This window comes from Rhinatrema bivittatum, chromosome 16 (genome assembly GCF_901001135.1).
Source record: "Rhinatrema bivittatum chromosome 16, aRhiBiv1.1, whole genome shotgun sequence".
In the NCBI taxonomy this organism is placed as follows: Eukaryota; Metazoa; Chordata; class Amphibia; order Gymnophiona; family Rhinatrematidae; genus Rhinatrema; species Rhinatrema bivittatum.
The window spans coordinates 8,761,937-8,776,687 of NC_042630.1; the positions used below are offsets into that span (position 1 = coordinate 8,761,937).

The 14,751-nt window shown below is 48.3% G+C and overlaps 1 protein-coding gene across 1 annotated transcript in view; it reads left to right on the forward strand.

Annotated features, from left to right (window-relative positions):
* SUPT16H (SPT16 homolog, facilitates chromatin remodeling subunit) overlaps window positions 1–14,751 on the forward strand; it is a 38,456-nt gene that overhangs the window by 2,559 nt on the left and 21,146 nt on the right. Inside the window, exons 2-6 of the mRNA XM_029580182.1 lie at window positions 4,609–4,701; window positions 4,790–4,960; window positions 5,403–5,555; window positions 5,933–6,079; window positions 12,129–12,280. Coding sequence (XP_029436042.1) covers window positions 4,609–4,701; window positions 4,790–4,960; window positions 5,403–5,555; window positions 5,933–6,079; window positions 12,129–12,280 — 716 coding nt within the window. The remainder of the gene's footprint in view (window positions 1–4,608; window positions 4,702–4,789; window positions 4,961–5,402; window positions 5,556–5,932; window positions 6,080–12,128; window positions 12,281–14,751) is intronic.

Here is a 14,751-nt window from a genome sequence, read left to right on the forward strand (position 1 = left end):
TGAGTGCCCGCTGCTGAGGAGGTGCTAGGGCTGAACGGTTTCCCCTAGCGCTTCCTTTTTACCGCGGCAGCCCATTTAAATATTAGATCGGGCGCCCCGGAGAGGTTGGTCAACGGGCGTTGGGAGAGCGGGCACTCAGTCATGACCGCCTGTTTTCCCTGTGCTGATATTGCATCAGCCTGTTGGTGAATTAGGCCCTAAGGTTGTACCTGAGGCAATAGACTCAAGTGATATGCCCAAGGTCACAAGGAGAGTTGATGGGATTTGAAGTCTTGCTTTCCTGATTCTCGGCCTGCTGCTCTAACCACTAGGCTACTTCTCCACTCCCACTAACTCTAGTTTCTCAGGTAAACCTGCGTGTAGTAAATTGAAGCAGTAACTTATAACTGCTTAAAAACTGACAAATGTGCTGTAGATTTTTAAATGTATAAAATGGTGAGAGCCAGAATCTCTTTCTGTGGTTAGTCCTGACTCACAGACTCTGCATTTGATTTTTTTTTTAATGCTGGATTCATTCTGTTAATTGCTAGAGGGAAGTTCAGATCTAAGCTATTGGACTTTCTTATCCACTGCACTTCTATTTTCTCTACGTGTGTTCAGCGAACGTACATGGTGACAATTCAAAGAACTATGTACTTAAGGGAATGTGCTATGCTATTTTTTTTTTTTAGGCGATAACTAATGTTCGTTCATTTATTTTCTGTTTTATAACAAATGCTCACCCAACTTATCACATTTTTAAATACAGAATATTTAGGGACCTTCTTTTTCAGTTATTTAACTTTTCCTGGGAATTTCAATCTTATAACAGTGAATCTGTGAAAAATGACTTCCACTGGTTTTTCTCCTGTTATGTAATTTTTCATTTTTTCAAATAACATTGGAATTCGTAGGAAAAGTAAAATAATTGAAAACCAAGGTCCCTAAAAATGTTTATATATTTATAAGTAGTAGAAGCCCAACCAAGGATAGGGAAATACCATAAAGTGTAAGAAGTGTGTAATTGATTTCGGGGAGTAGTTGACAGTGCATGATGAGTTAGGGCGTACTGTGTGTAGGCACCTTCATTTTTATTTTTTAATTTGTACCCAGAGTAGTTTATCAGGGATTAATGTGACAAGAACAAAAACAGAAAATCAGTGGGGAAAAATGCCTAATTTTTCTGAGTATACATCGTAAGTTTATTTTGGTGGCAGAAGCCAGTACAATAAAACAACATTAAGTGGATTTTCCACTCGGCCATATCCTTGTCTCCTCCCATTCTAGCACAATATTTCCAAACTTTTTCGCGCCATGCACACCTGCAATAACAAAAGTATTGTGTGGCTCACCAACCTCCACGGAGCAGGCAGTGCGGACATAGAGAGGACGCATCTGATTAAAAGAAGAGCCAGGAAAGCAGTAAGAGCCCCACCAGTCTGTCTTCTGAATTTTAAAACAAAGGCGGGGGGGGGGGGGGGGGCAAAGATACCTATGAGCCCATCACGGTGGACCAGTTCTTTCTGTATACAAGTGCAGGAGAATGACCTTGGCTGCATGAAACTGACATAGCTCCCGACATTCAGAATGAGTTCACCTCCAGTGCTGGCTTCCCCTGTCTTACTCGGCCTGAGGCAAACACAGAGGCTGGAAGGATTCAAGATAGGGGAGATGAGGTGCATTGTGGGTACCAGTTAAGTCATGCCCTGCATACTGCCCTCTAATTACCACACTCCAAGACTCGTGCTACAGCTAGAAGAGGCATACCTGATCAGTCACGATCTCAGAAAGGAGTCGATCCAAGTTTAAGAGCCACAACTGGTATCTGTTGTTGCCGTGAGGTGCTAAGATCAGGAAGTGGTGTCTTTTTTTTTTTTTGTTTCCTGGCACACTGGTTGGGAAACGCTGCCCTGGCGTGTTCCTTCCTCACATCCCTGAGAATCTCCTTTCTCCCCCCCATTGCAACAGCGTTCCTCCTTTACTAGAGGTGGCCTCAGGCTGCTGCTCTCTCCTTCAGCTGCATGCTTACTGAGCCTCCACATGCTGCAGTACTGCACTTCTGCTTTCATGTGGGGCCAGGGAGCGCTTCTCTGGTAGACCTGGTCTGTTTCAAATGCTGCAGGGGTGGCACCAAGCAGCAGGTTCTTTAGCTGCTTGGGGGGGAGGGGGGAGGCAGTCGCTTGCTGCTCACTGGTACCACATCAGCGACACTGGAGAGTAAGCGCTTTCCCAGGTTCCCGGGGGATGGGACTTGACATGCTGCAGGTGCTTTAATCCACAGTGGCTTCCAGCAGTTGCTGGAGGCCTTGAGACACTGCATCTGCAGCTGCTCTTTCATCAGTCTAAAATTAGGGTGAAAATCACTGATCACCACTTTTGAAATTCATGGGTGAAAATCTGTTTAAACTGAAAACGAAGGACTCCGTGCGATAGTAAAGAGTGCATTGACTGTTCAAAGAGAGAAGAGTGGAACTCGGTTTCCATGTGTGGTGGTAGAGTGGCTTGGGCAATACCGAGAGGGAGAGGTGGAACTGGAGAATGGGGCTGAGCTGTACAGGGAAAAGGGGTGGAGCAAAATTCCCCTATAGAGAGGTAGCAGGAATGGCAGAGCTCAATTTGCATACTGGATATGCAGGCATGGGGCAACTTTCCTCTCTTGTGGTTAAATAACCATTTTCCTAGCATGTAGCCAGATGGACTCAGGACCAAAGGGGTATGTGCTCCCCTGCTAGCAAATGGAGATGGTTTCAGAGCTGACGTCACCTTATATAACACCCCTGCAGTGACCTCAGCTATTCAGATCTCTATCTCCCTAGCAGTTGTGGATTGTGTTTTCCCTATCGGGAACACAGGGCTCTTTAGAAGAGAAAACGATTGAAGCACCTCCAGCCACCCTTACAGTGACCTTTTCCCCTGTGGAATCTTCATCTAGTTTTGGAATTTTTGGCAGGTCTTTCCTTGGGTTTTTTAACCTTGAAAACGGTGTTCCTGGCATGTCTCATCTCTGAACTGCAGGCCTTGTGTCGGGAACCGTTCCTCCAGATGATTCCAGGAGCATTACAGCTTTGTACCATTCCATCCTTCTTGCTCAAGGTTGTTTCGGACTTAACGTTTGAATCAGTCCATTTTGTTACCATCCCTAGATAAGCACAAGGATATGGAAGAATACAGTCTCATCCGTCATTTGAATGCCAGTAGGCTTTGGTGCAGTTTGAATAATCGACTTTACCTTCTTCCTAAAATTCAAATAGGAAGAGAAAAATGTCTCATGGAGGAACGAAACACAGGGTTGAAGGAGCACCTAACAGGAAAGCTGTTTCAAGCAGATGGTAACTTCATCTGCAATGGAAGAAGGAACCTGAAGAAGACCTTGCTGAGAAGGTGTGGCAAAAGCAGCTTCTGAAGATACAATGGAGTTGAAAGAACTAAACATTTTATAAACAAGTTGAAGGATTTTAAACTTTTAATTCTCCCCAAAACTGGCAGCTGGTGAAGTTCCCTTAAATGGGGGAGCCCCCTGATCATCAGCATGGGCTCCAGTCAGAGACGACCTGAAGATGCTGCAGGTGCTGGAAGAGCATGGAGGGGGAAGGCCCTGATAAAAGCGAGTTAAGAGTAATCCATTCCATTGGTGACCAGCACTTGTATAACAGTTGGCCAGGTCCTTCTTAGTCAAAGTACGGATGAAGCTGTCTAATTTTTTATGAAGAATGCAGCAGCCTGATTACTAAGTTTCACGCTTCCATTCCATCCACCGTAGGACGCCTGACCCATTCACCTTGAACTCTCTGTCCACACAGCTGAAACTACTTTTTTTTTAAAAATTTTTTGGGGGAGAGGTTTAAAACCTGTAAATAATTGCAATTCACCCACTCCACTACTTCCATCTAACAAGCATTAAAATGTCCCATTACCAGGGATTGATCATGGGTCATACAAACAAAAAAGCTGGATATTGTCCGCATATAAGTGAAATAGAACCTCCTTTCGGGACAGAATTTCTGTAAGAGGTGTCATTTAAAAAAAAAAAAAGTTGGACAGTGTTGAATCCTGCAGCACCCCCAACAAGGCAAAGCTCACCAACTTGCAGTAGTGGTATCCCAATCGATAGCATGTTCTACCTGAGAAAAATGAGGTTCAGAATGACACCATCCATGCCTACTACTTTTAATCACCCGAGTAGGCATTTGTGACATCAAAAACAATGGACAAGCTGGAAGTAGCAATTGAGGAGCCCCTCTTCTAAGGGCTGCTTTATCTCAAATGGACGTCTTAAGGAGGGGGAGGAGCAGGCAGACCTGTGATACTGAAAACACTGCCCAGTGTGGCCAGTTCCATGTTAGGACCTGCGTACATCAGTGTATAAATGCGTGCGTATTAGGAAGGGTTAGCATGCTCTTGATGTGTCCCCATATGTGTGGCTGTCGTAAATAAAATATTTTGAACGTCTTCTGTATTTGTTAAATCGAGTGAGGTGCATTTATTACAATTGTCATTACTGCTTTGTTCTACTTTTATTTTTGTTTTTCGTTCCTCTGTTAAGCTACAGCTGCTGCCGCCAACCTGTTCCAGGCTGCCCCATGAGCTTGTGTGGCATTACATGCGTGTTTTTTATATTTAATTTTGCAGAAAGGCGAGGATGAATATTCCAACGTTGATGCCATCGTGGTATCCGTGGGAGTGGATGAGGAAATCGTGTATGCGAAATCTACAGCTCTGCAGGTGAGTGTGGGAAGAGATGTGGGGTTGTAGGAGGTGAAAATGGAGGGCCAGTGTTAGGTTCTGACCTCCTTTCCACGGCTTCTTGCAGACGTGGCTCTTTGGCTATGAGCTGACGGATACCATCATGGTTTTCTGCGAGGACAAGATTCTCTTCATGGCCAGTAAAAAGAAGGTGGAGTTCCTGAAGCAAGTTGCCAACACGAAGGGGAGCGAGAATGCCAACGGTGCACCGGCCATCACGCTGCTTGTCCGTGAAAAGGTGAGCTGGGGGGGAGAGGTGGAACGTGTGCAGCTTCTGATTATGCTTGTGTACGTCTTGTAGGTTCACTATAATTGTGATTGTAGAGAGACATTTTAGTAACGAAAAATTAAATAAAAAGAACTGATGGGGGGGGGGGGGGTAGTTCAGGAGTGCCCTGTCTTGCCGGGTCCCCTACCAGTGGGGATTCGATGGTAAATAGGGATGTGTGCACCTCCTCGGCAGTGGGGTTTCTATCCAAGCACAAGTTGGATGTTAAGACATGGAGTTTTTGCTAGTGCCAGAGTTGGCTGAGGCAAGACTTTCTAGAGGTTCATCAGTTTGAGAGAGGTGGAGCATTGGGTCGGGGGACAATACGGGATGACCTTCAACTTGAGCTGCTGAGCAGTTTCTTTCCTGGCAGGGGACTTGTAATCTACACTCTCCCCTTTCTCCTTTGCAGAATGAGAGCAACAAGGGGAATTTTGACAAGATGGTAGAGGCCATCCGTGACAGTCGGAACGGCAAGAAGATTGGCATCTTCAGCAAGGACAAGTTCCCGGGAGACTTCATGAAGAGCTGGAATGATTGTCTCAACAAGGAAGGCTTTGAGAAGGTGAGTGGGGCCTAGGGCTTCTGGATTGACCAAGAGGAAGGGGGATCAGCACCTCTGCTGCCCGTCTTCACAGTGCTGTGTCGGCGCTTTCTTTTCCTGCCTGTGTGTCTCTTGTTCTGGTGCTGAGACAACTTTATCTTCCCCACTTAACGCACCCCGTTGGCCTGCTTTTGCAAGGCTCTCTTCCTTACAGTGCGTTAGGAAACCAGTTCAGCACCGTCGGTGGAGTGGTCATGTCACTGGCTTCATAAACAGCCGCTGTTTGCTCCCGACTCTCCCACGCTATCACTGTGCTAGTGCCCCCATCTCCATCTGTTATACGTACTCCCTTCTTATCTTAACTCTGTCTGACATGTCGCTTCCCTTCCCTCCTGCAGGCTGATATCAGCGCGGCCGTGGCGTACACCGTCGCTGTGAAGGAGGACGGGGAGCTGAATCTCATGAGGAAAGCAGCCAACATTACCTCAGAAGTCTTCAGCAAGTTTTTCAAGGAGCGGGTCATGGAGATTGTTGATGCAGATGAGGTGAGAAACGAGGGGGGGGGGGGACACGGACCCTGCTGAGCAGCTGTGAAGTCATCTGCAACGGGCGCACCGACCGGGCTCTTCCAGCACGGTGTAGCAGGCTGGCCCCGTGCACTTCTGGAAACGCAGCCGTCGCTCCTGAAGTGTATGGCAGGCATGCAAAGCAATGTGCCTGAGAGCATCTGAGACCAAACTTTTTTTTAGTAGAAATGAGATGCCCTCCCTGTCTGCTCCCCACTCCCCCATTCAGTGTAGATGACCCTACCTTTCTGGGGAGGTTGGGGGGAATCACTTCACCAATATGTCCAGGTACTGTTCAGGGAACCTGTGCTTCAGAAATGCAAGTTGTGTTCTCCCCGCTGGGGCGGATTTTGTAAACGTCACTAGCGTACGGTATTGGAAAGCAGTTTGTGTGTTCAAGGTTTCGGGAGGATGCTTTAGGACTGGAATTGGTTCAACCTTTGCTGCTGTCCAGTAATCCTCATCTTCCAGCAAAGGTCACAAATAGCCAACAAGTGAATGCAATGGTGAAACAATATTGGTGAACAGTCACATAAATCCTCAATTCTATTTTTTCCTAGCGTGTAGCCAGGTGGATTCGGGGCCAATGGGTTATGTGCTCCCCTGCTAGCAGATGGGAGACAGTCAGGTTTCAAAGCTGACATCACCCTAGATACACGCCTGCAGTGACCTCAGCCATTCAATATCTCTGCCTCCTAGCAGATGTGGATTCTCTCTCCTGTCGGGAGCACAATACTCTTTTTAGATGAGGAAAATTTACCTTCAAATTTCTACTTTTAAATTGGAGAAGATCGAGCTTTGCTCTCCTGCGGTGATACCTAAGGGTCCCTCCCCCAGTTGAGAATTCCTGAGGCGATTTCAGAGATCCCTCAGATGTGCCTTGGACCTTATCTGGCAGCACACCAAACCTGAGCAGTTCCAGGGCGGCATCCCCCCCCCCCCAGAGAGGGCAGTTCAGTGGCACCTACCCCAATTCCTCCTGGGCTAAATATGGACCTAGCGGCCTTCTCTTGGTTGGAATTCTTTCAGGGCCTTCAATCCTCTGTTCGGGCACGGTAGGCTACTGCCCCTGCCCGGCCAGAGCCCCAGCTGGGAAGGCCTTGCTGGGGCTCTGGACCATACTTCGATTTTTCCACAGAGATGAATTACCAACCCTGGGAGTTCCTGGCACGGACCCTATGTCGGAACCAAGGAAGAATCCCATCTTGGTGTCTCCACTGAAAGCCTCTTGCTATTCCCCAATTCTGGAAGCCGTCCAGTAGTTAATTGACTTGGAATGGGACACTCCGGAAGCCAGTTTTAAAGGAGGTCAGGCGGGCCCTGGAGGCCTTATGCCCTCTGAACCTGGCGGCCAAAGAACGCATGCGATTCCTGAAAGTGGATACCCTGGTCTGTGCCGTCTCGAAGCAAACAACTATTCCAATAGAAGGAGGAGCAGTCTTCAAGGATGCTCATGATAGGCGGTTGGAATCCATCCTTAAGCAGGTCTTAGACGCGACACTGCAGATCACTTCTTGTTGTGCCCTGGTGGCTAGTTTGTGTTTGCTTCTCTCGATAGAGGCAGATAGCTCAGGGGCGCATACCAGAGAGACTATCGAGCCCGTCACGGCCTTCCCAGTGGATGCAAGCGCGGACCTAGTACACACCTTGGCCAGAATACAGCCACGGTTTTGAAAATGGTTAGCAGACGCAACCTCTAAGGCAAACCTCACAAAGATGCCCTTTAAGGGATTCCTCCTATTTGGTAGCGAATTGGCAAAACTAGCCAGTAAGTGGGGTGAATCTCTAGTGCCTCAGCTACCGGAACACAAGAAAAAGAGATTGCAGTGCCCCTCTCCCATGAGGGGTCAAGCCAAGGGCTCCCAGTGCTTCCGGCCCTACAGAAACTCGTCATTTCAGACATCTCGGCTGGTCTCAGTCCTTTTGGAACCAACAACCAGAAAGAGGAATGGGTTTGGGCTGAGGTTCAACCCAAAATTCCCAATGAAGTTTGGCCGACCCATCCACAGGATGAGGAGGTAGGGGGCAGACTATCCCTCTTCTTTCAGCGGTGGGTCAAGATCACTTTGGACAAATGGGTACTGGACGTCATATGAGAAGGATACGCTCTGCAATTTCGCAGCATCCCTTGGGACATGTTCATGATGTCACCTTGCCACTCCCAGCACAAAAAACTGGCAGTGGAATCCACTTTGATAAGGCTCCTCAGTCTGAGGGCTATAACCCTGGTACCTACACCCCAAGTAAATATGGGGCATTATTCCATCTTACCCAAGAAGGAGTCATCATTCTGACCCATTTTGGATCTCAAGGTCATTAGTTGTCATCTGCGGATAATTCACTTCCGCATGAAAACTCTTCACTCTGTCATAATGGCCATACAACTGGGAGAGTTCTTAACCTTCCTGGACCTCTCGTAGGCCTACCTTTTTATAACCCAATTCATCAAGACCACTCTGCTGTACTGGGCCACCATTACCAGTTCCAGGCGCTGCCCTTCGGCCTGACAACTGCCCCCAGAACATTCTCCAAAATTATGGTAGTCATGGCGGTGGCACTGAGAAAAGAAGGGATCCTGGTGCACCCTTCATTAGACAACTGGCTGATCTGGGTGAAGTTGTTGGAAGAGAGCATCCAGGTGATAAGCAGGGTCAGGTCCCTCCTACAAGAACTCTGTTGGGTCGTGAACATGGACAAGAGCAGCCTCAACGCCTCCCAGTCCTTGGAGTACTTGGGAGTCTGGTTCGACACCAAGCAGGGCAAGGTCTTCCTCCTTCCCTCGAGGATAAGTAAGCTGATGTGCTCTGTGCGTCTGACGAACACGACGCACCTTCAGGTCCTCAGCTCATGTGCATCTGACGAACACGATGCTCCTTCAGGTCTTCAACTCATGGCGTCAACCCTGGAAGTAGTACCGTGGGTGAGGGCACACATGCGACCACTGCAACGCTCCCTGCAGAGTCACGTTGGAACTCATTCTCAAGACTACTCGAGCCACCTCCACCTACTGATGGAAGTATGCTCTCTGCTCCAGTGATGGCTACACAAAGCTCACCTAAGCAAGGGTGTAAACCTATCCCCACCGAATTGGATTGCCCTCAAGACTGACGCGAGTCTCCGAGGGTGGGCAGCTCTCTGTCAGGAATTGACAACCCAGGTGTGCTGGAACATAAATTGCCTGGAAGCATGGGTTGTCAGATTAGCGTGCCTGCATTTCAGCAGCAGGCTCCAGGGACAGGCAGTCCACGTGATGTCAGACAACGCAACAACAGTAGCCTACATCATCCGCCAGGGAGGCACCAAAAGCCACCAAGTGTCTCTGGAAATAGACCCCCTTTATGGAATGAGCGGAGTTAAATCTACAAGGGATCTCGGCTGCCCATATCATGGGAAAAGACAACGTCGGAGCAGACTTTCTCAGCAGGGAGAGTCTGTATCTAGGAGAATGAACGTTGTTGACCAGAGCATTCCAGCTCCTAGTAGATCACTGTGACCTCCCGTCCATCGACCTGTTGGCCATATCTCACAATGCAAAGGTCCCCCGATTCTTCAGTCACAAGATCAGCGCTTCCAAGGGATCGACCCCCCCCCCCCCCCCCCCCTTTGTCCAGACCTGGCCAGGGGAGGACTTACTATACGCCTTCCCTCCATGGCCCCTGCTGGGCAAGATCGAATGCCACAGAGGATTGGTTCTTCTGGTGGCCCCGGATTGGCCCAGACGCCTGTGGTATGCAGTCAGGCGGAGGCTGCTCATGGAGAGTCCCTTTTGATTCCTTCCCGCACAGGGACCTCCTCCAGCAAGGTTCGGTCCTTCATGAGGACCCAACTCGATTCTGTCTTACGGTCTGGCCCTTGAGAGAGCTCGCCTGATAAAGCGGGGATATTCGTCGGCTGTAATCGCCACCTTGGTCCACACACGGAAGTTCTCAACGTCCCTGGCGTATGTATGGATCTGGAGAATATTTGAGGCCCGGTGCGAGGAATGAGAGGTGCCCCTGCAAACAACTAAGATCCTCATGATTCTGGAATTTTTACAGGACTGCCTGAACAAAGGATTATCCCTCAACTCCTTGAAAGGTCCAAGTGGTGGCTCTGTCCTGTTTCAGAGGCGATGTGAACGGAGCCCACCTGTCGACATATCTGGACTTGGCCCATTTCCTAAAAGGAGTTAAACACCTCTGACCACCCTTAAAGTGGCTGGTCCCCCTATGGAACTTCAATCTAGTATTGGACTTTTTAGCAGGGCCTTCCTTTAAGCCACTGTGCAGTCTGTCTCTATGCCTATTAACACTGAAGATTGTATTCTTGGTGGCGATAATGCTCAGCTCGTCGCATCACTGAACTACAGGTGCTGCTATGTCAGGAACTGTTCCTCCAGTTTGCTCCAGGAACATTGCAGCTTTACATCGGCCTTTTCTTCTTACCAAAGGTAGTCTCTGAGTTTCACCTGAATCAGACCATCTCCTTACCATCCCCGGATGGATGCAAGGACACAGACTATCGCCTACTATGCCGCTTAAACGTCAGTAGGCTGTTAGTACAGTACCTGGAACGCTCAGAACCGGTGTGCAAGAAAACAAGATGAAGCGGCTTCACAAGCTACCATAGCTCGCTGGATCAAGGAAGTGATCACAGGAGCTTATGTGGAGGCAGGGAAGCCTTTACCTCTTCAGGTAAAAGCTCATTCCACTAGGGCCCAGGCCATATCTCGGGCGGAAGCTAAGCCTCTGTCTCCCATCGACATCTGTCGAGCAGTGGCATCTTCTTTGTACACCACCGCCAGGTTCTATCACCTGGACGTCTAGGCCCGAGAAGTCTCAGCCTTTGCGAGGGCAGTGCTAACCGGACCGCAGGCAGCTTCCTACCCCGTTCGGGAGTAGCTCTTGTACATCCCATTGGTCCTGAGTCCATCTGGCTACACGCTAGGAAATGGAGAAATAACTTTTCCTGAATTTTGTTTTCCTTAGTGTAGCCAGATAGACTCAGCATCCCGTCCATGAATGGTGCCAAGGAATTGCTCATGAGGGGAATCTCGATTTCCATGAGGTTACGGGTAAGCCATTGCCCTATCCCTAGTTCAGGGCATCTATAGTATTGCTGGGATTCAGCGCTTATATTGGTTGAGTACAGTTGTGGTCTCCAGTTTTTAATCAAGTTTTTCAAAATGTCCACAATGGCTTTTTGAAGAGCATACTGAATGGCTGATGTTACTGCAGGGCTGTATCTAGAGTGACGTCAACTTTGAAACCTAACTCCATCTCCATCTGCTAGCAGGGGAGCACATAACCCATTGGTCCTGAGTCCATCTCCACTAGAGAATTCTGAAAAAACTGAGTGCAACCCAATTGTAACCCAATGTTTCTTAATCTAGCAGATCCTGGGTTATAGGGTCATATATTGAAGAACACATCTGCCATGACTGAACCTCTTTTTGATGAGTTAACAATCTGGATCAGCACATCTGGCCAGAACGTAAACTTGTTTAATTCATCCATAACGATACCTTCTGTCAAGGAACAGATTGCCCATATCCTTGGAATTTCTTTTAAAAGCCACATCAGAACACACACATCTGAGCCTTGAGAATTGGCTTCCTGGCAAATTCTGCTTAAATCACAGGAGACTTGTATTCTTCAGTATACTACTTGTTATAATGTACTTTAAACTCTGGTGTAATTTCAGAAGCTGTAATTATTCTTGAATGTTTGCAATGGTAGTGGTCGTTGTTTGGTTTTTCGGATCCTCCCATTTGAAGAAAGTCACTTTTGTACCTGGGTTCATGTACAAGCTTTTTTTCCCCTGCTCATAGAGTATTTTTATCCCATTATATGATATGTAAATATACTGAGGAACTGCAGGTTGCACGATGTCAAGTACGTGGTTAAAATAAATCTGCTGATAGGGGAGAAAAGCCCATCTTGTCTGGTCTGTTGTGGTATGTCTCGAGGAAAGATCAGCAATTACAAAACCAATTTTCATTCTGAGCTGCTGCCTGTGTTTTTTTTGTTTTTGTTTTTTTACCCTGTAGAAAGTTCGGCACAGTAAGCTGGCAGAATCTGTGGAGAAGGCCATCGAGGATAAAAAGTACCTGTCGGGCACAGACCCTTCTACTGTGGAGATGTGCTATCCCCCCATCATTCAGAGTGGTGGTGTATATAACCTCAAATTCAGCGTGGTGAGGTACATGACAGAATTCTGGGAGTGGGTAGGGGGGGGGCGAGGTGTATCGCCAACAGTCTGTCCTAAACACCCCTCTAAACGTTGTTTCCTTTTCGTACCCCGGATCAGTCCAGATGAGTGGTTTGTGCATCCCTACCAGCAGGTGGAGGCAGAGAACAAAACTTTGAGGCACTGCTACATAACCGAGAGCGCCACCTGCAGTCCCTCAGTATTTCTCTGCCTCCAGCAGATGGTAGAGGTGTAAAACCTGCAGTCTGGAGGTGTTTTAAAATAGAAGAGGATCAGAAGAAGATTCAGCTCTTGTAAAAAATACCCAACTTAGAGGAGAGAAATTTCTTGCTTTAAGACAATTGGTAATAGATAAAGGCGGTCAGTTTTTATTAAGATATCCTTGTAAATGCGTGATAAATCTGAATGAACATAAATATCAATTCACCGATCCTGAACACCTCAGAGCACTTTTAGGGGTAGATAAGTAGGCGGAAAATAGATGAAGGAGAATTATTAAACTTACTTTTCTTTTGTGTATTATATAATTATAATAAGATTGCTCTTTATTCGATACATTTTCTCTTATTTACTTATAAAGAATACAGATAATGAAATATCTTGTAAGGTTTATAGTTGTATCGATTATATAAATTTATGGTCTGTAATTACAATATTGCAAATTGATACTTGTATATCTTTGAAAATGGATAAATAAAGAATTAAAAAAAAAAAAAGATTCAGCTCCCCGAGGTGTTGGGGTCCTTCGTGTGCGAACGAGGGGGGTGGCAGTCCCTGTCAGGACTCTGCCCTTTTTTGGTGGGGGGGGGGGGGGGGGGGTGCGTATAGATAGCCAGGGGCTCTGGTTCCCTCTCCCCCTCTGGGTCCTGTGCTCCCTCAGTGTGCCTGGTTCCTCCGTGGGTAGGCTTTCCCTCCTGTTTTTCGTTTAAGCCCTGTTCCCTGTACGTACCAGGATCAGTCCAGACTCCTGGGTTTTGCCCCCCCTCTAGCTTAAAAAAAAAAAAAAAAAAAAGACCGGGGAGCTACAGCAGTGTGCAGGCCTGCGGAGCAGGTAAGTTTGTGTGTTTTTTTTTTTCCTCTGCCCAGAGGCAGGCAGGAGGGAGCAGGCCGAATTGCCTGCCTTTATCGGGGTTAGATAGTACTGTATTTCAGCACCCGGACAGCGACCAATGTGATTGCTGCTGCTACGTTTATTTTTAGGCCTGAGTGCCCTGAGGTGCCGGCTCCCGCACAGCAGACTTTGCCATGGTTGAGGCATTCTCACCTCGATGCGGCCTCCCCTGGGGAACGGCTGGGTCGGCTCCTGAGGCTCTGGGAAGGTCAGAGGAGCTGGCGGCCATTTCTGATCCCTGGGATTCCCCTCCCAAGCTTTTTCCGATGAGAGAGGACCCTGCTGGGGGACGGGGTGGGGCTTGGGAGGGAGTCTATCAGAACTCTTCCTCCTCTGACCCGGGGGCCTTTTTCACAGCTTTTGTTCTCCTTCATAAGGCTTATTTAGCCCAGAAGGAGTTAGGGGCAAAGAGGCTTTTGCTTAGGAAGTTCTGGATGGCCAAGAGGGTCTTTGGAATCAGGAGGAATCCTGCGGATGCTGGGTCTCGGGCGAACCCGGAGGAGGGTGATTTCTTCAGATAGCCTTGGATGGTCCTGAGCAGCTCCTGTTAGTTCCCTGGGGGATCCGACATAGAACCCAGATCGAGATCCATTGGGGTCTTTGTGGAAGGAGATGACCCACATGTGGTCCAGCTGTTCCGGAGAGAGGAACTGGGTCTGTTTCACCAGGTGCTGGAGGAGCTCAGCATCAGACATCCAGGAAGACTCTGACAAGGAAGGCGTGAATCCTCTTCTGGAGGGATTGCAGAGACCCCCTACCACTTTTCTGTTACTGAAGTGGGTGGATAGGGAGCGGGAATCTCCTGAGGGGGCCTGAAGGTCGCAAGAGCTATAGGGAAATTATATCTCTTGCCGGAATAGACCTTGGAGTTATGGAGAATTCCCAAAGTGGATGCAGCCGTTTCTGCAGTTACTAAGAAGACTACCATCCTGGTGAGGGGAGTGGTGGCTCTCAAGGACCTCCAGGATAGGAAGCTGGAGATCCTGTTCAAGCGGATTTTTGAAGCCTCAGCTTTGGCCCTTCGAGCAGCAGTGTGCCGAAGTCCGATGCAGAGAACCTATTTGTCCTGGTTGCAGAAGGCGTGTGACAACCGTTCCGGAATGGCATCTGAGGCAGCGCAGGCAGCCTGTTTAGAGGTGGAGGATCCTATGTGGCTAATGCTCTGTACGACATGGTCCGGACTTCTGCCATGAGTATGGTCTCGGTGGTGGTGGCGCGCAGGCTCTTGTGGCTGCGAAATTGGTCGGCAGATCTTGGGTCTAAGCCCCAGCTGTTGAACATTTCAGGGGGCAGCTCCTCTTCGGGGGGGGGGAGGATTTGGAGAAGCTGGTGAAGTAATTGGGAGAGTCGA